This window comes from Typopeltis vanoorti, chromosome 6 (genome assembly GCF_054136105.1).
Source record: "Typopeltis vanoorti isolate ZY-2024b chromosome 6, IOZ_Tvanoo_1.0, whole genome shotgun sequence".
NCBI classification, from domain to species: Eukaryota; Metazoa; Arthropoda; class Arachnida; order Uropygi; family Thelyphonidae; genus Typopeltis; species Typopeltis vanoorti.
The window spans coordinates 72,302,583-72,330,578 of record NC_143554.1 but is presented as its reverse complement, the minus strand read 5'-3'; the positions used below and the strand labels follow the sequence as shown (position 1 = coordinate 72,330,578).

Genomic DNA, 27,996 nt, shown 5'->3' with positions numbered 1-27,996 from the left:
TGCTTGTTAAATATAAATTGATATTTCTGTAGTATACATTACAAGTCTAGGAAACATTTTTTTAATTATAAATTTTATTCATTCAATACATTTTGTTTCTCTCAGTTTCCTGATGTGGTTAGCCTGTCAGGAATAATTCATTATGCAAATAATGAGTTAATTCATTATAGAATTAACTCATTTTTGCATAATGAATTGTATAAGAAACAGTAATTACAATAGCATTTTACTGTATACATTTTATAAATTTGTAGTAAATATCAGAAAGACAAATTTCATTGAACCTTTTAAATAAAAGAATAAATTACATTGAATATGAAAGATATATTGATTGGAAAAGGAAGTCACTGAAACCTTAGTGAGGGCATACTTTATTCACACGTACGAAGAAGGAGATCTGAAACAGATATAGAAAAGAGCAACATTAAGATAAAAACGAGAGTCAAGAGGGAGCAGAAAAAGAGGATCGGATGGGGGGAAAAAAGGAAGAAACTTTGTTAAATGTTTGCTTTTCTCCAAATTAGTATCATTCTTTACTATTTTATTTTTTGTTTTATTTTCTTACGAAACGTTTACTCTCTTCTGATTACGATTGTTCTTTAGTAGAATGCTTGCAAGGATCTTCCTTAAAAAGCAATGTATCTTTGGATTCCGTTCATTTGACTTAATGATGTATTATTATTACTAAATTTGAAGATATCACCAAACCTCTGAACACTGACTCATTTTAATGAGTAAAAGAAATATTAATCTCATTAAATTTTAAGTTCGTCCTAACCAGTGAAATAACAGACAGCTCGTTGAATGCCAAGCAGAATGATTAGGAATTTAGACCTGTTTTGCATATGCAGGAGATTGATAAATTCGTGGAATTGATAAATATGGTGCAGTTGTTAGTTGTGGGGATTATTGATATGGAATCTGTGTACAACTTGGAATTAATTACCAGATTGGTTACGTTAGTACCATACCAGGACGACGTGTCTTGCAAAAATATCCTAAGCCAACAATGATTACAATGACAATAATCACACCGATAACCACTCCAGCAATTTCTCCTCCTGTCAACCCTGTAGAATATTAAAAAGAAATTGATGTTAACATTTTATGGACTATAAAAACGAATTTATTTAAATAGAATATATTTCCTATTAGTAATAGTTTGCTTATAACTCAAAGTATAGCATTGTGTTTTCGGAGTTATTGGAAAACTAATCTCCTCAGTTCAGCAAAAATTGCTTATTTTGAGAGGAGAAATTTTTTTATGTATTTTTTGTTTGAGAAATTGCTACCTTATTTTCTTATTATAAGGTTTGCTATATTAACTTTATCAAGCACTCTATTATCAAGAACTATATTATACTTATTATAGTATATCGTTCAAAGAATACTTTTAATTTAAAAGAAAAAAATAACTTTGTTTTCCAAAATAATTATCTGATACCTTAAACCGCTTTACTTTTAATTATTTTATTAATTAAATGTATCTGTCGCACTGACACACACACACACGCATGCACGCACGCACACGCGCACGCACACACACACACACACACACACGCACGCACGCACGCACGCACACGCGCACGCACACACACACACACACACGCACGCACGCACGCACACCCACACACACACACACACACACACACACACACACACACACACACACACACACACACACACACACACAAAATTGTTCGCTCATTCGTTAAGCAATGATATTTATTTAATATTTTGTGTGGAATTTGGTTTTACGATTTCCTGATGCCACAACCCAAAAGGAGGCAGAGTGTGTATTAGCATGCTCAAATTTGGTTTACAGAATAGCGCAGTGAGATATTTGGCATCTAAAAAATAACTAAACAAATAACTTTTTTTAGATATGTAATTTTGTCTTTTTCTGTAAAGCGATTTGTAATAAGGATAATTATGACTTGCGCTTTATAAAATGCAGATAGATTTATTTTAAAAGCAAAATAAACAAGAGTGAAAAGGATCTAAGAATGAAGGTTAAGAAATGTGTTTACTCTTTATGAAAATGTATCAAGAAATAATTCAGTATCGAAGAAGGTTCGTTTCTTCACAATTGTTAATTATCCCGCTTTGTCCATCCGTCTGTATTTATTCTTTTGTATACAGTTGGATGGACAAAGAGAGATATTTACACCATTGTGGCGAAACTAATCTGCTCTGATGTGTGGTTTATTTCATGATATTTTGATTTTCGGAATATCAGTGAATTTCAATGACTAACATAATTCATAAAAACTTATTTAATTGAACCCCATTCATTTGTCTTAAAAATACTGAAATTGTCTTAAAAAATATTAAAAATAGTTAAAAATACTTAAAAATAGGAAAACATATCAGAATTAGTATTTCATACCACATTTCTCATCAGAGAGGTCGCCGCAGTTATTATGGTCATCACACTCCAGTTTTTTCCAGATACATTTTCTGTTTGCACAGCGAAATCTGTCCTTACCATTGCACTTGTCTAAATAAAAACATTAAGTAAAAATGCAAAACATTATCATATCAATAGAATACTGTGTCGTAGGACGAAAAATGAAATTTTCAAAAAAAAAAAAAAAGTTATTTTAATAACTTTTTTTTTTTCACAAAAAATTTCACAAAATTTTTTGTGAAATTTTTTGTGTTTTTTTGTTTTTTGCATTATCACAAAAAATCCGGTATTTCAAACACTAATTTACAATAGGAAAAATTCAGATAAGGCAATAAATTATAGTCCATTACAATATGTGTGTTTTAAGTTTTGTAAGAGATGCTTCCACTTCAGCAACTGTTGGTACTGGTTCAATTTCTAGATATTCTGTTTAACCACTCTCCATTTTATTCATGTCATCCAACTGATCAGATATATTAGTATTTATCAGTTCATCCCAAATGCTCTACCCATATTTATACTATCATTTCGTTCTCACTCAGAATTACGCCTTCCATATCCCTACTTAACGTTGCTCGAGACTGGAAGTCTTTCCAGCTTCTATTTAATTTATTTTAATTTGGGAAACTGGTATGTTTCTGGTTCTTCAAGTTCATCTTCAAAGTATTTCTTCTTCTTATGCACTGTCTTTTTTCCTATCTGATCATACAATATTGATCCTAGGCTTTATGAGTATGATTCATTTACTGTATTCATCTAGATGCCTCATTTTTGCTAGTCACAAGTTCACATTCCACGTCAAACCAGTGGTTATGTTCAGCCCTACCTACTTTTCCTGATGTATCAGCTGTCGTCGCTACGAGATTCTTAAGATTTTCCTAGGCTTCATGAACTAATTAGAGTAGATAGGCTTTCATTAATTTTTTTTAATATATCTGTCTTTGAGTTCTGAATCCTTTAGGCTTGTATTATTAAACTTTCTCGCATGGGATGCATACGTCATTGCATTTGAGATTCTGCTTCTTATCCTTCATATAACTTGATAGTGATCAATTTCAATACACGTTCCTCTGTAGGATCTGACATCCATCAAGTTGGACAAGCATATTGCGTCTATTAAGATGCGATAGATGCATCTATTAAGATGTGATCAATTTGGCTGAAAGTGTTTGCATCAGTAGAACTCTATTTCATTTTATGAATGTTTTGTGATTAATCATTGTACTGCCATGTTTCTTGACGAAGCAAAGTTGATCAATATTTTCTCATTATAATTAGCCTCATTATGTAAGTTATATTTCCTAATGATTAGTCTGTTGTATCCTCTTTGCCTATCTTAGCATTCAAATCGCCTATAATAATTTTAATATCTCTTCTTGGGTATTCCTCATAAATTTTATCTAAATAATCATAAAAGAGATCTTTTTTTAGAATTCCTTTCTTCATTTGGAGCATATTCACAGATAAAACTGTAGTAGTTAAAAAACTGACCTTCGATTCATAATCTACAGATTCGAAGTGAGTTTGCTTTGCAGTCCATGATAAGGTGTTTTATTCTCTTTTTTACAATGAAACCTGTTCCAAACATGTGATCTTTCTTTTGTCACCAATAGAATATGATATGATTCTGCTTTTCTATGGCTCCCTCTCCCGTTCATCTCTTTTCTTGTATAGCAGTAATATGTAAGTTATCTTTATCCAGCTGCTACAGTAGCATTTTAGGGCTCCAAACCGATAAAGAGAAAGTGCGTTCCATGGTCCAATTCTCATATTCTTAAAATATTTGCCATTTTGTCGTCGTTTAGTCAGTCCGTCAGTTATTGTTTCCTCAATTTCGTGAGAAACTAATTATATATATATATATATATATCGTGTATATCGGTCACTTTCTGAGTTACTGTGAAAAGCATCATATCATTAATACAAGCTGTTTATCGTATATAGAATAATATCTATTCAATAGGGTAGAAGCGTAATTTGTCACTGATATTTACGTAATAAACAAGGAAAAAAATAACATTATGGCATTCTGGGAAAATCATATGCCAGTCAGCTTATGTGTAAGTCATCTTCGTAATCCGCTGTTCAGTTTGACTTCAAATTTGACGAGCTCTCATTTCGATATGAAACTGGTCACAGAAAAAATTTAAATTTTCACTATAACTTTATCACATTTAACTCATACCACAATATATGTGCTACGAAATAATTCCAACTTAGCACTTCTGCGCTTAGAAACACTATTTAGTTTCCAGTAAATTAAGAATATATACATTAACTTACCATTTGAATATGCTGTAGCGGTAAGTTGAAATCCTTTTTTACGTTTATCGCCAAATTCCGTATGATAGACGAAGCTGAACGTTCCATTAGAATAAAACGATCTTTCTTCATCTGAAAAACTAGCGTAGTTACAGAGAGTAGTGCCATGTTTACCTAAAATCTATACAGAAACAAACGGTATATAATAATATGAGGAATAGGAAATCTGACGACAATTTAATGTTTAATTTAATGAATTTGAAAGGTTACAGTTACTCTTTGCAACTGGATAGAGTAATTGTCTACAATAACTTTGTCCCTACTCCGTCGTCTTACGAGTATATCAATAAGTCTCCAATATGTGTAAGGTAGGAAAGGGAGAGGAATTTCTTAGTCCAAGAAATTCAGTATATTTTATTTCACAAAACTCAACTAGTATTCATATTTTTTAGTTAAACCAAAATATTAAGGAACTAATGCTGAAATGTCAAATGCCAATTTAGAAAATTCAGTATTTAAAATAATAATGATAAATTAGTCTCCGCTTTTCATGTACAGCTATCCGCATGCTTTCAATTTTGTTTTGCATATGAGATGTTTATGAAAAATCACTTATTTCTTAGATGACATAAAAAAAAAATGGTCGAGAATGACAGAAAAATATACATTGACAATTGACAATTGAATCTACAGGCTTCATATTCGCCTTGGAAATGCCATTTAAAGAAAGAATGAATAGTCAATATTCATTCTGTTTTCAAGTCAAATATACTGAAACAAACTTCGAAAGTACAAATCTTGTGAGAGCACAACCATCAACATCGGAGTTGCCAAATGAAAAAAAAAAAAAGAAAAGAAAAAACAAAGTCTTTTCAGCTATTTGGGGGGCTTAAAAAGGAATGAGCCTTTAATATCCTTTCTTTAAAAAGTAGTACTAGGATAAATGGCCTTTGGGCTCTTTTTTGTTATTGCATCAATCGAGTGATCACTTGTGTAACTTTTCGAAATGGGAATGCTGAAATATTGAGACAGAGTTGGAGCTGGGTTTGCAAAATGTTTATAAACTTGACCTCTGAAGAGAATTCAATTCGATTCGTGACATCTTAATGACAGCATTAATAAGAGACGAACACACGGATTCGATTTTCGACGAAGGTTTTCATTTCTAGGTACCGCACTTTTAAGTAGTGCAGTGCCTAGGCATTTGCGGTGCTGAAAGTTGTATTTTTTAAGTTCATTGTTCACTTCGGAAACAGTGCACCTTAAATATATTTGTTTTTTAAGAAATGGATATTTAATATCATTTCTTCAAACAGGCTAAACATACGATTTGTAGAGATTCATCTTAAAAGATTTGCACTTAAGATCAGTAGCATTTTACTTTCTTCTCTCACCCTTTATAATACCTATCTATTTTCGTCCGACTGTGTCGAAATTCTTCGGGTATCTTAAAAAACAAAAAAATTATATCCTACGAGGATGGTCTGAAAAGTTCTCGGCTTCGACCATAGATGGCAACACTATCGGCAGTATTTTTTTTCTAAGTTGGTACATCTGTCATAAGCATCCATATGAAATTGCAAGTCATTCTATCAGGTAGTTTGTATCCCTTGAAATGGATACAATTCAGTATCGTGCTGTTATAAAATTCTTTGGAAAATAAAGTTTAATGCCAAAAGAATTTCATTCGAAGTTCATAAACATTTATGGGCACTCTTCTCCTTCGTTGTCGACAATTACGAAATGGGCTTAAACGTGGCCGTAAAAGCCTTGAAGATGATCCACGTGAAGGACGTCCAAAAAGTGTAACACCATAAATCATTGATCAATTGCACGATATGGTGTTGGATGACGGCGAGTCAAAGTGCGTGAAATTGCTGAGACTACAGGCATTTCAAAAGAACGTGTAGGATATATTTTGCATGAAGAATTGCAAATGAAAAAGCTTTCCGGAAGATGGGTACCCCGCTTGCACACAGTAGATCAAAAACGCACTCACATGGAAATCTGTATAGTGCTTCGAGCATTTTAACAAGAATAAAACTGATTTTTTGCGTCGTTTTATTACTACAGATGAGTATTGGATTCACCATTACACACCAGAATGCAAACAGCAGTCAAAACAGTGGACAGAAGCCTGTTGTTTAGCGTCAAATAAGACAAAGTCGGTTCCATCAGCAGGAAATGTCATGGCATCGGTGTTTTGGAATGCTAAAGGCATTTTGTTTATTAATTATCTTGAAAAGGGTAAGAATAATCCGGGAATATTATTCCAATCTTTTAACCAGACTAGGCGAAACAATTCGTGAAAAAACACCCTTTTTTTGCAGAATAAAAAAAAATCATCTTTCATCAGGACAATGTACCTGCCCACAACGGTGTTTTGGCAATGGAAAAATTAAGGGATCTGCCCTATAAATTGTTGGAACATCCATTGTATTCCCCAGATTTGGCTTCCTCTGACTTCCATCTCTTCCCAAAACTAAAACTCTTCCTCACTGGTCAGCGTTTGTCTTTGAATCAAGTGATGATTGCAGCTGTAGAGGGGTATTTTGCAAATCTTACTGAGAACCACTACAAGGACGGGATAATGGCGCTGGAGCATCGATGGAATAAATGTATTCTATGGAATGGATATTATGTTGAAAAATAATTTTCAAATTATAAATTCGTTTTTTCATTGTTAGTTCGAGAATCTTTCAGATCACCCTCGTAAATTTCAACATGCAACTGGAGTAACAGCAGATCCAAACTGGACTAACTGAGTTTTGTAATAAACATAATCCTATTCATCAACAGGTAGCTTTAAGTCTGTAGATATATGCGTTGCCGTTGTGAAATTGGTTATTGTTTTTGTGAGCAGAAAAATCACTCACATCTTTGCGATACAGAATAACGTACTTTTAGTTGTAAAGCTTATATAACGATTCCTCTCACTTTGCCACGGAAATTGAACCACCTGGTTCTTTCCAAACAAAGGGCATCTTTGGTACCGACAAATTACGAATAAATATTATTTCATGTGGAATTACAAAGCTAAATTACGAGAAACTTAGAAAATTCCTTGGAGTTGTACCATTGGAGGATATACTTCATAGAAAAGATCCCAGTAGCGCATGGAAAGTGTTAAAGGTGTGTTTGAAGGAATGAGTAGCTGACTGCATACTAAGAGTTAAGAGAATTAATAAACTGGGAATTAAATGGATGAGTTATAGAATTAAGAAGGAATTAAAAAGAAAGAGACACATGTGAAAATTATTGATAGATAGAAGAGACCAGAAAATGCAGCAGTATAAAACACAGGCTAGAAGAGTGACTGGTATGTAAGGAAGGCAAAATCGGAGTATGCGAGGAGATTAGCCGAACGAGCCAATAATAGTCCGAAAGAGTTCTTTCAGTACGTGGCAAGTAAAAGAAAGAATGATCACAGTAGAATGGTTTTGAAGAATGTAGATGGTAAAGCGGAGAATGAAGCAGACAAGCTACGTGAATTACTGAGTTATCATTTTTCAAGAGAGTATCATCCAGGTGATACCCTTACTCTCTTGCAAAAGTATGCAAAAAGGTGATACCGTTTTTCCTATTACAGTAATAATACGGCAGGGATTAATGTCGAAGTATGGATTGAAGAAGTCGAGGTTTTACATAGGATATCACAGAAACTGGATGTTAACACAGCTCTGGATTTGGACGGGATCTCAGCTCGTATATTACGAGAATGTACTAGGAAAAATGGTAGTCCCTTTGACTAGATTGTTTAATTTGACTCTCAGCTCGGGTTTAGTCCAGGGGAATGTAAGGGAGAGAAAATTAGCTAGAGACATATGTTGCTTAGTTAGGTTTATAGGATTGATGTCGAGACATTTCAGTACATGAATAATCTAAGGAAAGCTAGAGGTGATCCATGGAAAATTTAGGGAGAGAAAATAGTTTCACTGAATAAAGATGTTTCCAAGAACGAAGTAGCAAATTATAGACCAATTATCATTGAAGGAGTGGTGGTCAAATTATTGGAGAAGTTAGGTCAGTACAAAATTCAGGGATGAATTTTATGCTTCTCCTATACAAAATTGTATGGGAGCAGCATGGCTTTGCGAAGTACGGTTCATGCTTTGGTAACTTACCCACTTTTTATAATAAAGTGAGAGCTGAGTTAGATAAAGATAGTCGCTACACAGTGATGCTGTTGGATTTCGCAAAGGTGTTTGATAGGATACCGCATGGAATAATCTTGATACATAAATTACATCAGATGGGAATAAACATGAAGCTGGTATTGTGGATAAAAGGGCGGTTGTTGGAGAGATACTACCATTGAGTAGTTTATACGGAAGCAGAGTCTTGTAGAAGGCCACTGACTAGTGGTGTGCCACCACAGGACTCACCACTAGTCACTAAGATTTAATTTGAGTGAAATGACCAAGACTGTGGCAGGTGTGATGACTATGTGATGCTCTATATGAGTAGATATTGAAGATTCGCGGGCTACAGAAGCTGTTTGGTCTGCAGAAAAGGAGAGATATGCTAGAGACATATAAGTTGCTTAGTTAATAGGATTGATGTGGAGACAACATTTCTGTTCATGAATAATCTAAGGAAAGCTAGAGGTGATCCATGGAAATCAAATAAGAGTGTGGTTAGCAAGTGAGCGATGACTAGTTTTGTTGAAGGGAGAGAGAGAGAGAGAGAGAGAGAGAGAGAGAGAGAGAGAGAGAGAGAATGGGAGAGAGAGAGGATGGAGAGTGGTTAATGAGTGAAATAAATTGCTAGAGTCAGTTGTGTGTTCTTGTCGGCGAATGATTTCAAGGCAAAATATGACGAGTATTGTACAGCTATTGATAATTGATGATTAATGTTTTTGAAATGAAACTCTCGCGATCAGTCTGCGGACTCCGTGGAGGTGCATATGTGTAATAATAAGAAGAAGAACAAGTTCTCATATTAGTTATTTAGTTGTTCCCATTTACAGGCGATGTTTATGCATATGTCCTGCTCAATATTCTCTGTCAAAAAATAAACAGTCTTCTAATTTTGGCTTTTGTTGGCTGAAAATCCATTTAACTTACTTGAATTTAGATGCGTGAACTATTGCTGTTATAATGCTAAATTTTCTCTGAACTCCTTCATTAACTTTCTTTTATGCTTGAAATTTTGAAATTTTCATATTTTGAAAATTAATGCTCATGATTTTTACTTTTTTCATATTTTAAAATCTTCCAGAAAGTGTTTTAAATCTTATGACATGTGATTTGAATATCCTATAATTGTTCACGTTTTATAAGAATAATAAAATTTATTCGTCATTCTAATTAAGCACTTACCATTTGTTTCTTACGCATGTCTTTTTCAAGAATTTTCCGTTGATGTTTTAAGAATTCTTATAGGCAATTGACTAATTGCCTCTAAGATTTCATGGACAATTTAAATTTCAATGCAAACGTTCCATGAAAATCACTTTATTTTTAAATGTATTATTTTAGTGGTAAGTTATTATTAAACAACAGAAAAAAATCACCTCAACATTGTAAGCTGTTACAATGAGCAAATTATGGTGCCAATCGTATTCCTTTATATTATTTTATGCTTTTGTTACCTAATATAATATTTTAATATTAAATAGTTTTATATTTATAATAGTTTTAAGCTATTATCAATATATAATAAACTTTACTGAATATTATTTAAATAATGTATAGATATCCATTTATATATAATAAATGAATATCTATAATTGCACTCCATACTTCAAACAAGTTAAAACATAAGTGTTAGCTTTTTACATTTTAATAAATGTATAACTCAAAATATGAAATTTATTTTTCACAAAGGTAGTCAGTGGTCTTTGGAATATTGAGTACGAGGACAGATTAAGGGAATGTAAGTTGCAGAGCTTCGTGAATAGGAGCAAGTGGGGGGGGGGGATATGATTGAGACATATACAGGGTGTTCGGGATAAATTTGACAGTTTCGTAAGGAAAAAGAAAATCTTCTTTGTATCTATTAAATTTAATGAATTGACAAAAAAACATTACAGGCAGAGTTAATTACAATGCTATCAACAAGATTTACTCAAAATAACCACCATTAGCATCGATCACAGCTTCAATTCTGCTTCGGAACCTCGAACAAGCTGATGCTACAGTCTCCCTGGGAAGGGCCGCAAAAACTGTTTTAATTTTATCCATTAACTGGGCTTTTGTATTACTGGAAGTGCGATTGGTGTCTTTTTCAACTGCGCCCCATACAAAATAATCCATGGGGTTAAGGTCTGGGGAGTTTGGAGGCCAAACATTTGGACTGGTGAAGTCGTAGAAATTTTCAGACAACCATTTTTGACTTTTCCCAGAGGTGTGGCAAGGGGCCGAATCCTGCTGCCATACATACGGCCTACCATTGGCTACCCTTGTTATCCAGGGCTTGACTACAGTTAGCAACTCCACGAACAAAGCCCGAATTCCAATGCCAGGGTTCTTCAACACCTGTTCCTGCAGATTTGCGAGGAATTCTGCTGTACGAACGCAATCAGATCGTCTGCTAGGGATCTTTCTTCTTGCTACATCCTCGTAGTCACCATTGCAAGTCTCTAGTTCATGCCTGATTGTTTTTACTGTATTCAGGGAGCATTGGGCAGCAGTCGTAATATCCTTATTTTGATGGCGGGCACGAATCATCATGATACAAGTTATTCTCTTCCATGATTCAGGTGGGTTCCAGCTATCCATCCTTTCTGACATCTTGTATATGAATGAAGAAGGGTCCAAACTTTTAAATGAAGAGAAGTGTGTGTTAATACATGTAACTTACGGAAAAATATAATTAATTATAAATATGTCAAATTTATCCCGAACACCCTGTAAATTGGTCAGGGGTTGTTATCAGGTAGATGTGGAAGAGATTTTTCATAGAATTGGAGAGGGAAGTAGAACAAAAGGCTATTGCTGGAAACTGTATAAGGATAGTGTGAGCAAAGGAGTTAGAAGAAGGTTCTTTGTATGGAGGGTGGTTGGGGAGTGCAGTGCATTGCCTGAGTGTGTTGTGTATGTGGACAGATTGAATCAGTTAAAGACAAGGTTGGATGAGCATTGCATGCAATAGTGAGTACCTCCCACGATGAGTCTCTGACTCCATGGTGGTCGGGTGTTGATAATAATAATAATAATAATAATTGTTTTTATTATTCTTTATTTTAATATATTTTATTGATTGCTAAAATATTTATACATACAATAAACATCTTGTGTGATATTGCACCTTATAATTTTACATAGTTCAGCACTAAGTGCTGCAATTCCTACATTGGATTTCAATTAAAATTTTTAATAATACTTTTTTTGCCTTTATATTATATATTTACAACACATGTTCTTCTAATATTAACAATGAAGATTCAGAATTTTTTGTATAATTTTTTATTTTTTAATTTTATTTTTATTATTATTTTTTAAGTTTGAGAAAGAGTGATTATACAAACAAATTTCTGCATTTGTTTATAAGGATTACTTGTAGATGAGTGAGGCAAGTTAATCCCACCTACTTCGAAGCTTGGGTTAGCTTTTATGAAGAGAGTGGGATTTAGCCTTCACTATTTGTGTTGTTGCTACTGTTTATGTATGGGATGTAGGCAATGGATGCTAGTGATTTGTGATGTGTATATTAGTGTTAATGGTTTCTTAACTGTGTTGGTATATTTTCCAGAGTTCGTTTTTTAATGTTCTGTAGCTATCTACGTGTTTTAACTTTCTTGGTAGATTGTTGAGTTGCGTGGGTATCTGATGTGATCTCACAAAATAACCGTATGAGTTGTTGAAGGGTGTGGGGATGTAGAGAGTTTTTGTAGGTCGTGTTATACGATATGTGTCTCTGTTGTTTCGATAGGTGATGTTGAAGTAATTCCTTGTTAATGATATAATAATAATAATAATAATAATAATAATAATAATAATAATAATAATAATAATAATATGACTCGTTTCTCAGTAGTAATAGCAAAATTCGTTTAAATCACTCTGTGCATAAGCCGGACAGATTAGCAGAGTTAGCTGATAAAGCTGTTAACAAAAAACGTCCGCTGTATCTAGGTAGTAGATGATTTTAATCAGAATCTAAAGACCGCTTCTATCTGCTTATTGGAGGCTCAAGTGACTTGAAAACGATATTTATTTAGTCGCAAGAGAATCTCAGATTTGATAATCCATCTTTCATTCACAGTACTACTGATGTATACGTTTATAACACCCTGTGGGTGAGGTTCATCGTAAGAGTTTCATACATGCTTAAAGGAATTGGAAACTTCAAATTTCATAGAAGTTAGAATCCAAGAACCTTCTTTTAAAAGTCTCTAACCTATTTTTTTACCTTTCCAAAATCTTATCGAGTGCATTGTATGTCATTTATGTATTGGATAATTATTCCTTTTACTACATTACCATGTTTCGCGTAGTACAAAATAACGTGACTTATCTGTAACATAATGAAACGCTTTTTTTATGACAAAATCTTTTGAATAACGCCGGTAAAGACGGCTTGAACGTCACCAGGTGAAGAGGATGGACAACTTAAAAGAGAAAACATAATAACATTTCGATATCTTCTACGAGACGAATAAAAAAATAGTTCGTGGGCTCTTTTTTTTTTTTTTTTGCTTTTTTTTTAAGCGGAGAGACTACAATGTATTTTTAAAGAATATTTATTTTCAACTTAGTCACATCTTAAAAATTAATTGCACTGTAAAGAATGTACCGTTAATCCTGAAAGATATTTTAGCCGCTTTCGTTTTCTAATATATGCTTTTACTATTTACTACATGGTAAAACGTTCGCAATCAAGGGATCCCTTGCATGCTGACCATAATTTGAAGTTTCATAGTCTAAACTCTGTGCAATAGATCAAGCTCTATTTCTGTGCTATCATTGCCAGCAAACAGATCTCAGTATATTAGTATTTTTGATTGCTGGGAATATATGAAAAATTGAGCTTTGTTAAACATGCTATAATAAACAGCGCTTTAAATAAAAAATTTTGAATAAATAAAATGTAATTACGTACGTATGTTACCCAATGTATCAAAAATAATAGTTTGAATAACCGAAATGTGATTTGAATAATCAGAAACATATAGATAAGAACCATTTACAACATCCACTATAAACAAACATTTCTGAGTAAAAAATACAGAAAATACAGTTGAAAGTTATATGATAACAGTAGGGTACTTACCGTTATATTGTCTTTACATCCAGTCACGAAATCTATTTTTTTGATGGCGACAACCATCCCGTGATTCGGAGGTGGTTGAAGAAAGATAGTACATAATGTTTTACCATTGTATGAAGATGAAGACTGAGGTGTTATTATTGCTGTTGAATTGGCTCCATTATGTTGGAAAGGATAGACTATTGGTGTCTGTTGTATACCTATGCACATCTTCTCAACATATACTAAACAAATTTTAAAAAAAAGAATTACAATTATTACATTCTTTTTATATAAAATCTATTTTACAGTAAAATGAAGTTATTAATAATGCATCTTAATATCCTGGGACGTAATTGTTTATCTTGAATAAAATTATTTGGATGCTGATACATTTGTAATTTTTAGGGTCATCTCTTCGACGAAAAGTTTGATTCTGTAGATATCGTGAGAATAGAAAAGGCCTTAAATAATTTAGGAACTTTGATTTAGAGACTTAACAGTATTTTTGTGCCACTTCATTCCTTTAGTGTGGAGTGATGCCATTACTATATTTTACTATAGATAATAACAAATATTGTTCCATTTTACATTTGTAATGTATTTTTAGTCTTGTGCTACTGAAACTATAAAAATGATGATACTTCCAAGTATACAGAGAATCTTCGATTATTTATAATAAATAGAAATAGAAATGCCAGTGAAAGCTGACAGTTAAATTAATAATTTATTTATGGCTAAATTCATTATCAATATCTAAAATGATAATAAAACATGCAACTCCTAATCTAGTTTAAAAAAAAAAAGAAAAAAATTAACGCTTCTCTGAAACACACTGAAGGCTGTTAACAAAACTGCTACTGAGATTTAATTATCATCTTATGGCTTATAATTATTATATACTAACGGTGGCCAAATATTGGCTCGCAAAGTTGTTCGCTGAGGCTCTATAGAAAATTAATTCGTTCAAGAAGACTGAAATACACAGCATACTTATTGTCGAGGAGGCCATGAAGATCATTCAGGTGTAGCATTAGTTAATGGAATATCACTTATGTGTGGAAATAAGTGATTTCGCTGGAAGAAATTCCTTTGGGATAGTGGTAAGAGAAACACTGCTTCAGTCATCTAGATAAATTAAAAATTCAGTGATTTGGTAGAAGATGAGTGTTCCAGTAGGGAAATCCACAACTTGGGAATAAATTTTACTGGACATACTGGATAGAAATAAAGCAACAAAATGTGTAGGATGATTTTAATAATCAGGATCCCTTTGCTTAACCCTATGTTAGATAGATTCTGATTTAACGTACACTGGTATCCAAAATCTAAGGACGAATTACATTTTACCTGTATAGGAAAAGATTTTCATTACTACAGCCAAATGTGGACATAAATTCATTGCCAGCATTCTAAGAAATTATATTACACAAAAAAAGTGCCACACATTTTGTACATATTAAATTGCAATACGTTTTTGGCAGAAGTTACAAATTTCGTAAGGACACGTTTAAGGAATTAATGATTACAGAAACTATGCGGAGAGACATTTTAGTATAAAATTTCACCAAATAACATTTCACCAAGTGATTCAGACAAACTGGCCCACTCCTCGCTCAGAGCAGGAGGGAGGAGTGGGCCAAAAACAAATAACGCCTTGTTTGTTTTCTGAAGGAAAATTTCGAGCAGCAAGGAGTATTCCTATTGCATTCCCAAACGTGTTCTATGTGGTTTAGATATGGTGTGTGTGTGGGGGGGGGACGTGCTGGCGGCTCAATTCCATTAATATCCTCGGTCTTCATAAGTATCTCCACTGTTCGTGCGATGTGGTGTGGCATTGTCATCCATAAAAATGAAGTCTTCGCCTACAGCACCACGGAACAATCGAACGTGACTTTGAAGAATTTCGTGGCAATATTGTTCACCAGTTATAGTCCCTTTTTTCAGTACTTGTAGCTCGGTGCGTCCATTAAGCATAATATCTACCCACACCATGACCCAAGTACCGCCGTATATATCCCTTTCAAGAACTTTCTCGCGATGGGAAGCAGTACCATTTTCACGCAAGATCAATTGTCATCTATAATCGGAGGAAAGACTAAAACGACTCTCATCTGTAAAGTGTACATTAGCCTATTGGTGTCTTGATTGGTCTTGTCCAACTTTTATGAATACCATGAGAAACGAGTTCTACGTTTAGTTGTAGAAAAAGGGACGCAGACTACAGGCTTACTTGTCGCAGACATCTTGTCACAGATTGTCGAGATATCCTCGTGCCTGTGCTTGAATGGAGCCGACTTGGAAGCTGATATACCGAGGTGCGTCGATTACGTTTTGTTGCTGTAACAAAAATTCTATCTTCATGTTCCATGGTAGAGGGAGGGCAACCCCTTAACAAGCGTCTGGAACACCTTCCATTAGTTTGTAACACTGCTCGGAGCCTGGAATCACTATGTGAGATTCTACACTCTCTGGCAATATCGGTAATTCTGCGGCCTTCAAGGTTTCCAATAATTCTTCCCCTTGTGAAATCATCTAGTGATGTCTTTGAGACATTAAAAGACATCCAAGTTTACAACTTTATTCGTTCACGAAAAGAGCTTCCTTCAGACACAATTCACTTAGTGCAGCCGTTTGCCTTTATCTTGAGCTACCACGTGATCCCTCTGAGAGCGATTCAGAAATTTGAATGTGTACCCACTTTCTACTCAAAATCGTCAGTTACACAAATTGCCTCAAGATGATTTGTCTGAATTTGGGATGGTAATCTTCAGAAATAGTATGTCCTTAGGTTTTAGACACCAGTGTATTAGCATTCGAATAAATGGTAATAGTTAATATAATATCACTTAAATGTGGAAATAACTGATAACCATCTCATCACTAGATGGTGATAATAAATCACGCCGTAGCCATTAATGTTGGTCTGTTTCCATTAAGCCGATTACATCAATGGCTAGAGTAAGTAATTTAAAAAAAATTCTATGTAAGGAATATAAAAAAAATTGGTATGTATTGTTAGTGGAAATAAAATAGTCTGATCATCTGAAAGTAAGTTTATTTTAGAAACTTGCAGGATAATTGTGGCACTTATATTAACTGATAAATCAATATGAATTATAAATTTTATTAATATAATGCCCAGGTTTGATCGAGAGGGATCAATGGTCAGAGAAATGGCATCTCATTGGATTCTAAGCAGGTTATGCGAGGAACATGATTTTCGATTTATTAATTCAGGATATCAATTTCTTAAGAATTGAAAACGGTTTGTTGGTGATGGTATCCATCTAAATGCTGATGGGTGCACTCATTGAGTAAGGACATAAAATTTGGGATGTTTTTAATAGAATTAAATGATACCAAAGGAAATTCATGGCAACAAATAATGTAGATGATCATTTATGAATATATTAAACAACTCTGTGTTACACTGTTCCCTAAAACCTGGTTCCTCTTCGAAGACTTTTCTCTAAACATCATTCTCCTATCGTCTCTCAGGCAACCAATTTTCTTCACTAGATGGTGATCGATACATATTTATACATTTTAATTAGTATGCTCTTATGCAGATCGCTGTCAATCGTGATTAATTTGCTAAAATCAAATTAATCACGCCGTTACTTTGGTCTGTTTCCATTTTGATTACCTCATAAAACGTAATCAGAAAACAGGTGCTGTTCTCAGCAAATGATTCTTTTCAAGAATATTTTAGATATGATTCCCAGTTAATTCTTCTATTACAATTTTTGGGAGCCTAAGAACACTAGCTGGTCAATGATTTTTCACTTTATGTGATGACCCATCGTTATAAACAAGCAAACTTCCAATCAGATGGAACAATTGCCAATCAAAGTGACTCATTAAAGATGACGCCAAGTGGGTGAATTAACCTTAAAATTCATCTAACCTCCAACCTATTCATTTACGAAGAGATTTAAGATCTAGCATTTCCACTGACTTTTTTTTGGGGGGTGGGGGGGGGGGGGGGTGGGGGGGGGGGGGGGTGGGGGGGGGGGGGGGTGGGGGGGGGGGGGGGTGGGGGGGGGGGGGGGTGGGGGGGGGGGGGGGTGGGGGGGGGGGGGGGTGGGGGGGGGGGGGGGTGGGGGGGGGGGGGGGTGGGGGGGGGGGGGGGTGGGGGGGGGGGGGGGTGGGGGGGGGGGGGGGTGGGGGGGGGGGGGGGTGGGGGGGGGGGGGGGTGGGGGGGGGGGGGGGTGGGGGGGGGGGGGGGTGGGGGGGGGGGGGGGTGGGGGGGGGGGGGGGTGGGGGGGGGGGGGGGTGGGGGGGGGGGGGGGTGGGGGGGGGGGGGGGTGGGGGGGGGGGGGGGTGGGGGGGGGGGGGGGTGGGGGGGGGGGGGGGTGGGGGGGGGGGGGGGTGGGGGGGGGGGGGGGTGGGGGGGGGGGGGGGTGGGGGGGGGGGGGGGTGGGGGGGGGGGGGGGTGGGGGGGGGGGGGGGTGGGGGGGGGGGGGTAGAGATATCGAGTGCAACTAAATTTTTCCATGGTATATGCCCAGTGATGGGTGATATATGAAAGCAGATCACCTGTTGATCGGCATCGCGGAATCCGTACTGGTGGTCGCTTAATAGCTGGGTACCATCAAGATAGAGTAGTAGTAGTTGAGAATTGGTGGTTTTCTCCATCACTTTAGATAGGATTGCGGTGAGTGAGGTAGTTAGATTAGAGTAAGCGGTAGTTAGATTAGAGTAAGCTAGTGTGTACAGACGGCATAGGATAGGAGTCAGTTCTGCTGCACAGACCTTCAGGACAATTGGTGGAATGCCATCAGGACCAGGGGCTTTTTTGGTGTTTAATTTTGAAAACAGGTTTATGATCTCTTTCTGGCAAAAGGATACAGGAGGCATTGTATGTTGGGCAGTTGGAATGACTGGGGGCATTTGCCATTGTCGGTTATTCGTACATTGCAGGCAAAGTGTGAAGCCAGGAGATTAGTTTTTTCTGTTGGTGATGTTGCAATTAGGCCATCTGGGTATGATAGGGGGTGGGAGTATTGTAGGGCAAAAGTTGCGACCAATTGCTTTGGCAAGAGATCAAAAGGCATGGCTGCCGCTGGACAGGCTGCAAGTTTCCTGCTTTTTGCCCATTCAAATTCTGTTTTTGACTCTTTGATGATTTTTTGCATCTGTTTCGGGCTTCAGTATAGGCACTGAAGGAGGATGGAGTTCTTAATTTGAGCCAGTTGTGGTATGCCTGGTTTTTCATTAGTAGAGCCTTGGCACATCTTTTGGAGAACCAGGGTTTGGATAGGGGACCTCAGTTCAGAGTGGTGTGGGGAATGTATGTTATCATGCCAGTGAGGATTATATATGTTCGGTGCATATGTTTGGATTGGAAGACTGCAAACAATAGTCCAACCATGAGAATGAAGAATAGTAGTCTCCAAGGCTGTCCGATTTGGCACTGTTATAGTGCCAGACTACTCTTGTGAAGGTGTGACTGTGTAAGCGTTGTTGCATGGGGAAGGGGATGAGCACTTGGTTGTGGTCAGAATTACCCAGGGGGATAACTACATTCACTGTATATTTGGAAGGGCCATTGGTAAGGAAGAGATCTAGGGTATTTGGGGAGTGATTTGAGTTATCTGGTATTCTGGTCGGCTTGTGAACTATTTGTGTAAGGTCGTTGGTGACGGCAAATATTTCAGGTCTCTGCCTGCAGGATCTGTACACCTGGAAGAAGTATGCTTAAATTGCACCATACTCTCTTCCACTGTGTACAGAACAGGAATTCAGTGTGTCATTGATGTAGTAGTCTAAATCCTCCCTAATAAGCAATGGCATCAAATTGCTTATTAGGGAGGATTTACTTACTGGATCTCCTTTTACAATGTTATCATGTCTTCATGTACTTCAATATCACGAAAGTCATTATTAAGTCAAGACTCTGAAAGCCCCATAATTTCTCTGGTTAATAATCTAAACTTATTATTCTTTTTATGAAGTGAATCCCAAAATGCTTTACGAGTTTTAAATTTTATGTGATTTGAAAAGGCAAAAATGATTGCATAGTCTGACCAGATTGTATTGCAATAATAATAAGAACAAGACAATTTAGTAATAATAATAATAATAATAATAATAATAATAATAATAATAATAATAATAATAATTTATTTTTTTATTTTTTTATTGTTCTTTCAAATATTTACATATGTACAATGATCATCTATTCAGTATATTATTTTACAAGGTTCAGCACTTTGTGCTATATATAATGAGATTTAAATAGTAATGATGATAACAGTTTTTTTTTTACATAACAATCATAATAATAATTTACAATTTTATTGTTCAGAGTTACATAAGTTGTATAATATTACATGTTGTAGTTTACTATTTTTTTTTTTTTCAAGTTTGAAAAGGTGTGATTATACAACAGTATTTACACATATGCAATCTGAATATTATGTGTCCATATTTTCACAAACATACGGTGTAAACTCATGATTTACTTTTAAAATAATTTTTTTTTTTACATTGCATACATTTGTTACAGTTATTATATACATTACATTCATTTGTTTACATATGATACATTACTTACATTTGTTTACATGTGATATTTACATTACGTACATTGGTTTACATATAATACATACATTGGTTTTCTTGTGATACGTACATTACATGCGTTTGGTTACATATGATACATCTTGGATGAGAACTAATTTTTTTTTTCCTTTCATCCTCGAAGCTTAAATGTAAGCTTATCTGAGGATGACACCAGTTGGTTATTATGTTTTTTTTTTTTTTTTTTTTTTTTTTTTGCTGTGTTAGGATGCTACGGAATCTATGATTGAGAAATTCGCGCGCGCGCACTCACACGCACGCGCGCACACACACACGCGCGCACCCCCCACACACAATAAATTGGAATGTACCGATGCGTCGCTGAACTGGAAGCCTGAGCGAATATATTGTGTTTCATTAAGTTTGTATGGTATTTTGGGTGCGTGTTTCTTGTTTGTAGTATGTCCTTAGAGCTCTTTTCAGGCTATTGTAGTTTGTAAGGTTTCTATATTCAAAAGGTAATTTGTTTATCATGTCTGGGATGTAGAAGTTTCGCGTGGCCTTTCCGTAGTGATTATTGTATTTATATGTGATATAATTAGTAGTCTGAGGTCTTGTTATACGGTATGTATTTCTAACTGTCCTGTAGTTGGCATCGAAATAATGTTTTAGCAAGGCTGCATAGTGACATAAATGTTTTGCTGTCAGTATTTTGTGTTCTGCAATTGCAATGTTTATAAGGCCGTGATTTTCTCTTTGTTCCCAAAAGATCAGTTTTGTCATTTTGTATTGTAGCGACATTAATCTATTTAATTTGTAGGGTGCACAGAAAGCATACGTTGTTATAGCGTATCTTAGTATATTTTGGCATAGTGCTTTGTATATTAGTGTTTTTAGGCGTATGGGAACTATGTCTTTTAATCTGTAGAGTTTGCAACTTATTGTTCGGAGTTTGTTGTGTAGATGTTTTATATGGCTATTCCAGTTCATATCTGCATCGAGGTAAATTCCAAGGTATCGTATTGTTTCAACCTGAGTGATTGTGGTGGTTTTGCTGTTCTGTGTGTTTTTTGTGTTGGAAAGTGGATGTTGGATAGTTATATATTTGTTATCAACTGGTCGAGTTAGTGGATTTCTGAATATCATTAATTTTGTCTTTTCTGAGTTTAGGTGTATGGAGTTTTTCGTGAGCCAGTCTATGATCAGATTTATATCATGTTGCATATTTGTTTGGGCTATGCTTGCGTTATTATGGATGGATATTATTGCTGTATCGTCTGCGTACTGGAATAGCTTACCTTTGAGTGGTAACTGATTAATATCGTGAGTGTAAATGTTGAATAGAGTTGGGGAGAGTACAGCTCCCTGTGGCACTCCACAGGTTATTGGTAGCTCTCTGCTTCAGTTTGATCCGATACGTGTGATATGCTTTCTATTTTGGAGGTAGTTTGTAAACCATCTGTGAAGAGGCCCGTCTATTCCAACATGCCTCAGCTTTTCTAACAAGGTTTGATGTGTAAGTGTATCGAATGCTTTGGTTAGATCTATAAAGACTACCATGGCTATTTTGTTTTTGTCTAAGGCGGTATTAATTACGTCTGTAAAGTCTTCCAAGAGAGATGTTGTTCCCTTATTTTTCTGAAAACCATATTGTGTTTTGGGGATAATATGAAAGATCTCAGTGTATGCTGTGAGTTTCTTCAGTATGATCCGCTCCATAATTTGATTGATAATTAGTAATGTTGCTATGGGTCTGTAATTGCTGATTAAATTTCTTTTTCCTTGTTTGTATATGGGTGTAATTATGGCGGTCTTTAGCATACTTGGTATCTGTCCTGTTTTAAATATTTTATTTATTAGTTTTAGTAGGATAGGACTTTAACTAGTTGCATGTTGCTTTATATCTTTAGGTCTGATACCATCTATTCCTGGGCCTTTGTTTGGTTTGATTTGATGTATTGCTGAGAGAAGTTCTGCTTCTTTTATGGTTGGGAACCATAATGTCTGTTTTGATCGCGGTCCAAGCGGAGGGTCTCGTTTTGTGATTGGGGGAATATTTCTGTGAAGTTCTTGGATGGAGTCTGCAAAGTATTGGTTAAAGTCATTTGCTAGTTGTTGGATAGGTTTTGCGTCTTTCATGAAGCTGTGTTTTATGGTTTCGGAGGCAGTGGTATTGGGAACAGAATCTAGCATCTCATTAATCAGATGCCAGGTTTGTTTCATGTTGTTTTGTGCGGAGGTTAGTTTGTCTCTGTAGTAGCTTCTTTTTGCATTTCTGATTTGTGTTGTAAGGCGATTCCTTGTTATCTTATATTCAGTTTTTAAGGTTGTGTTATTTGGATATCGCTTTAATTCTTTCCATAAAGCGTCCTTTCTGTGTATTTCTAGGATTAAGTTTTGTGTTATCCAAGGATTTTGTGTTGTTTTTGATCGAATTCGGACTTTCTTTGTAGCTTTCTTATATATTTCCTCCAGTGTGAGTTTAATGTTGTTGTTTAAGATATCTGCTGAATCTGATGCCAGGTGTTCCCAGTCTGTTTTTCTTATTTCGTGGTTGACTATTTCTTCGTCTATTATTGTTTTCTGTCGTTTTTCTTCTGTGGGACATTGCATGGGTATTGTCTTGGTGTGCAGGTTTAGAGCGGTGAAGTAATGGTCTGCTACTTTGCACTTTATGACTGATGCAGTGTAACTATTTGGTGATGCTCGGACGTTTATATGGTCTAGACAGGAGGCAGTGATAATATTTCCGAATATTTCGTCTCTAGTACATGATGTTATTGTTGGTATTAGATTGTACATGGATAGTGTGTCTAGGTATTGTACAGTGTTGTTCTGGTTTTCATTTGCAATATTTATGTTTATGTCGCCAATTATCATTAGGTGTTCGGTTGAGCATATTTCTTGGCTTGAAAGCCAGCAATTGAGTTCGTGTAAGAATTTTACCATGTTTAGATTTGGTGGCCTGTAAATAGCATTTAGTATTATGGGATGCTGTGTATTCGTGGTATTAATGATTTCCAGGCAGAGGGTTTCAGCATGCTCAAACTTATAGGCCATTTCTTTTGCTATTAATTTTTGTTTCATAAATATTAGTAATCCACCTCCTCTTCTTGTTTGGCGGCATGACCTATGTTGTTGGAAGCCTGGAATTTGGAAAGCAGTCGCTTCGTCATTAGTTATGGATACTTCTGTAAGAATTAATATATCAGTAATATCAGTGTAATTCCTCAGATAAGCCTGTAATAATAACCAATGTTTTCGGATGCTTCTGATGTTAATATGCAAGATTGAGAGACCTCTCGCTTGTACTGTGTTTTGTTTCCATGCATCAAGAGATTCGAAAGTACAATTACTGATGTATTCTGGTGTAATTACATCTATCTGATGGTTCACATTCATTTTTGTTGTGTTGAGATCTTCTTATTGAACTAAGTTAGAGTCTTTTGTTTCACTCTGGCAACCTGTCTATATCTTCCGAGCTTTTTATTTGTATGGACTTTGAAGCCTGTGACTTTCTCAATAATAATAATAATAATAATAATAATAATAATAATAATAATAATAATAATAATAATAATAATAATAATAATAATAATAAATTTAATATAATAATTTATTATTATTATTATATAGTTTAATATAATAATAATAAGAAGAAGAAGAAGTGGAAGGAAAAAAACATTTCACCCTTCAAAACTAAAAGTGTAGGTAAAATTCGCTTTTTATTTTATCTTTTTTTCTCTTCATTTTCAGTATTTTGGTATGGGATACATAACAACATAGATATTAACGCCTAACAGCTCTTATCCTGAATTAGAGTATAGTGGTTAGGCAAAAAAGTATGTAAGTAGTAATATTTAATATATTGGCACTGTTTGGTTTGTGTATAAGAAATAATATTTAAAAAATAAAATAAAATAAAATCTAAGAGTATACAAAGTAAAAGTTAGGGTAGTTGGGTGTCAATGCAATATAATTCTTTCACGACACTAGTGAACGTCTCATCTTCTGCTGACTGTTTTTATTTCCAGCACTGAACTAGCCATTTTCTGATTGTGGTTGTTCTTCAAGTGTTTAGGTTTGCACTGAAAAGCATAAAATAAGCTTCGGATCCTTTTTTTTTCATATTTGCAGCAAATACTCGAATTTATGTAGCTTCTCCTTCTTAGACGAATTTATGTCTCCTTGTGGAAGGCTAAAATTATTATAATAAAAACAACCTCGCAGTCACTTGAAGGGAAGTTTTATGATCAGAGGTCAAGTGCATTACAAAGTCACCAAAAGTGATTATCTTTTTCTTGTTTTCATTTTATCATGTTATCATTTTTTTCAAGGATGGTTTGTCTGATAGTGTCGAGCGGAAAGGTGAGAGAGAGAGAGAGAGAGAAAGGAGCAGAAAATCTTAGTATAAATTTTTTTGACTGATGAATTTCATATTGCGTTCCGTTTAGACTAATTTTCCCATCTCTCCACTCCTTACGTGAAAAGCGTTTGCATTACACTAATTTCATATCAGTCTCCAAAATGAGAAACGATTTTTATAAAATCAATAAATGCCCACATTTAGTTGTTCACATGATATTGAAATTTTCATATTAAACTCATTTATTATTATTTTTCAATATTTACAATTTAATATAACAAGGGCAGCTAAAACAATTATTATGTTATATTTGTTTGACCTTTTTTAATCATTTCTCTACTGCTCGAGAAACAGTAAAACCATTATAAATTTATCTTCATATTTTAAATATTTTTTATGAAAGAAATGTGGAAAATAGACAATTTTCCACATTTAAGAGCAGGCAATTTTATGATGCCTGCTCTTAAATACTTGCATAAATAAAAAAATCGATTTGTAAGTTGGCAGTAATGGAACTACGTAGTGTGGCTCTACTTTCCCACAATCTAATTCTGTTTAAATCTAATTATTTTTGAAGATAATAATAATAAAGATTTTATTTAGGTCTCAGCAATGCAATAAGTATTGTGAATGTTCAGAAAGAACCGTGACATTTATGAAGTAACCAATAGTGTCAGCTTTAATATCTGTAGCAAAGTATTGAAACCTTCGAAGGCTTATGATAACTTCATGCTAGGTCTGCAGAAAAAAGACTAATGTCTTTTTGATTCTAATTTCCATTAGAGGAACTTTTGCTACGTCTTTTTCGCAGTTGGTTGAAATGTAACCAGAAGCCAGGGAAGCGAGTTTTTACTCAAAAAAAACAAAAAACTCTGATTTATAATTCTGAAGCTCATCTAAACCGACCGTAGACACACATGTCCAAGCTTGGAATCTTCTTTATAGCTGAAAATGAGAGAAGGTATTCAGGATTACATAGATTTGAAACCAAATATGGCACATTTTCAATTTCAACCTACTTCAGGACCTCAACGAAACATTTATGGAAAACTGATGGTTCGTCAGTTTTGTGTTTATTTTCTCCCTGATATATGAGAGTTCGCGTGAATATTTGGTTTATATTAAAGAGTAAACTTTGCATTTTTTAATGTACATGGGTAAGGAAGATCTTTAATTCTGTCAAAGAGAGAGAGAGAGAGAGAGATTCTATCTATAAAGTTTATAAAAAGTAGTATCGATATAAAGCTGCTTTTAGCGGCTATTCCATATAACAGCTTAAATAAGTTTGCAAACCAAACTGAATTAGCACGCCTTTTGAGCTGACTGTAGCGTTTCTTGTTAAAAATAAAAAAGAAAACATAATTGCAATAATACACTAGTGTCCAAAGACTAAGAACGAACAATATTTCTGAAGATTACAACCGAAAATTCAGACTAATCAGCTTGTGGCAATTTGTATAACTGACGATTTCGAGTAGAAAGCGGGTATACATTCAAATTTTCGAATTGCGCACAAGGGATTACTTGGTAGCACTCAACAGGATAAAAGCCAAACGGCTGCGAATTGTGTTTGAAGGAAGCTCTTTTCGTAAAAGAATAAAGTTGCAAAGTTGGATGTCTTGTAATGTCTCAAAGATAATCCTAGATGATTTCAAGCAGGTAAGAATTCTTGGAAAGATTGAAGAAGCCCGCAGAATTACTGATGTTGATAGAGAGTTTGAAATTTTACATAGCGTTGTATCCAAGGCTCTGGCAGCGTTTCAAACCGATGGATTGTGTTCCAGACGTTTGCTAAGAGGCGCCCTTGCTCTACCACGGAGCATGAAGACAGATGTTTGGTTGTTATAGCAAAACTCAGTCGACGCACCACAGCAGGTCAGCTTGCAAATGGCCTTCATTCAAGCATAGTTACACAGATATCTAGACAAACTGTGGCAAAACATCTGCAACAAGTAGGCATATACGCCCAAAGGCCTGAAGTTTGCTTCTTTTTATCCACAATGCATCAATAGAGCACGTTTTCAGTGTTGTATCTATACAAAATGGACAAGATACCAATGAGCTAATGTAATCTTTACAGATGAGAATGGTTTTAGTGTTTCATAGAATTCTAGACGAAACTTGATCTGTCGTGAAAGTGGTACTGCTTTCCATCGCTAGAATGTTTTTGAAAGGGATAGATGCGGCAGTGCTGAGGTCATGGTGACGGGAGGCATTATGCTTAATGGGTGCACCGAGCTACAAGTGCTGGAAAACGAGACTATGACTGGTGAACGATATGGCAGCGAAGTTCCTCAACGTCATGTTCGATTGTTCCATGGTGGTGGTATAGGTGAAGGATTCATTTTTATGGATGATAATGCCACACCACATCGTACACGAGCAATGGAGATACTTCTGGAGACTGAGTACATTAATGGAATCGACTGGTCAACACACTCCCCAGATCTCAGCCACATAGAACACGTTTGGGACGCAATAGGGAGAATCATTGCTGCTTGAAATCCCACCTCCCCCAAAAAACAAACAAGGCCTTATCGATGCTCTGAAGGAGGAGGAGGAGTGGATCAGTTTGTCTCTCCTGAATCACTTGGTGCTAAGTACGCACGACGTTGTGAAAGCTGCATCGAGTTCAGGGTGTACATATTCTATACTGAAATGTCTCTCCACATCGTTTTCTGTAAGCAATATACATTAATTCCTTAACTACGTTTTTAGGAAATTCTAACTTTTGCTAAAAATGTATTGTAATTTAAGTTGTACGAAATTTATAACACATTTTGTGTAATATAATCTAAATCTACTATGCTGACAATAAATTTATGTCCACATTTGACTGTAGTCATGAAAGTTTTTTTATATGCAGGTAAAAAAAAAGTTCGTCCTTAGCTTGTAGACACGAGCCTAATATGAACACTGATGTTCATATTAGGCTCGTTATGACTTAACTACAAATTAGATCAGTGTATGGCATTATCGGAAAATAGTTTCAGTGGAATACATTTCATCGTTAATATTAATTTAATTCTATTACCTGGAAGTTTTGATGTAGGATATGAATACTTACTTCTATTATAAGTAACAGACTCGCATCCACTGTGTAGTGCTACAAAGAAAAGACTAAAAAGGATAACTGAACTGGTGTCAGAAGTCATTTTTAAGTGACTAGTATAATAAAACTGCTTGAGAAAGGCAAGGATACTAACTACTCAGCTCTACAGATACTCTGTTCTCTTAT

General features: G+C 35.3%; 1 protein-coding gene across 1 annotated transcript; it reads right to left on the bottom strand.

Annotated features, from left to right (window-relative positions):
• Positions 1–54: 54 nt before the first annotated feature.
• LOC150105542 (low-density lipoprotein receptor-related protein 12-like) lies at positions 55–27,996 on the bottom strand. Its single transcript, XM_090394876.1, has 5 exons — positions 27,826–27,996; positions 13,889–14,109; positions 4,694–4,853; positions 2,390–2,500; positions 55–1,070 (listed from the first exon to the last, which is right to left on the bottom strand). The coding sequence occupies exons 1-5, from the start codon at positions 27,911–27,913 to the stop codon at positions 955–957; spliced, it is 696 nt and encodes a 231-aa protein (XP_090251002.1). The 5' UTR covers positions 27,914–27,996; the 3' UTR covers positions 55–954.

What these genes read in the sequence shown, in the direction of transcription:
- LOC150105542 (XM_090394876.1), bottom strand. Translation starts at nt 27,913, where the DNA reads ATGACTTCTGACACCAGTTCAGTTATCCTTTTTAGTCTTTTCTTTGTA. An exon ending in GATGTAAAGACAATATAACG is followed by an intron (nt 4,854 to 13,888) that starts GTAAGTACCCTA and finishes GTTTCTGTATAG; the next exon opens with ATTTTAGGTAAACATGGCAC. An exon ending in CGCTACAGCATATTCAAATG is followed by an intron (nt 2,501 to 4,693) that starts GTAAGTTAATGT and finishes GTTTTTATTTAG; the next exon opens with ACAAGTGCAATGGTAAGGAC.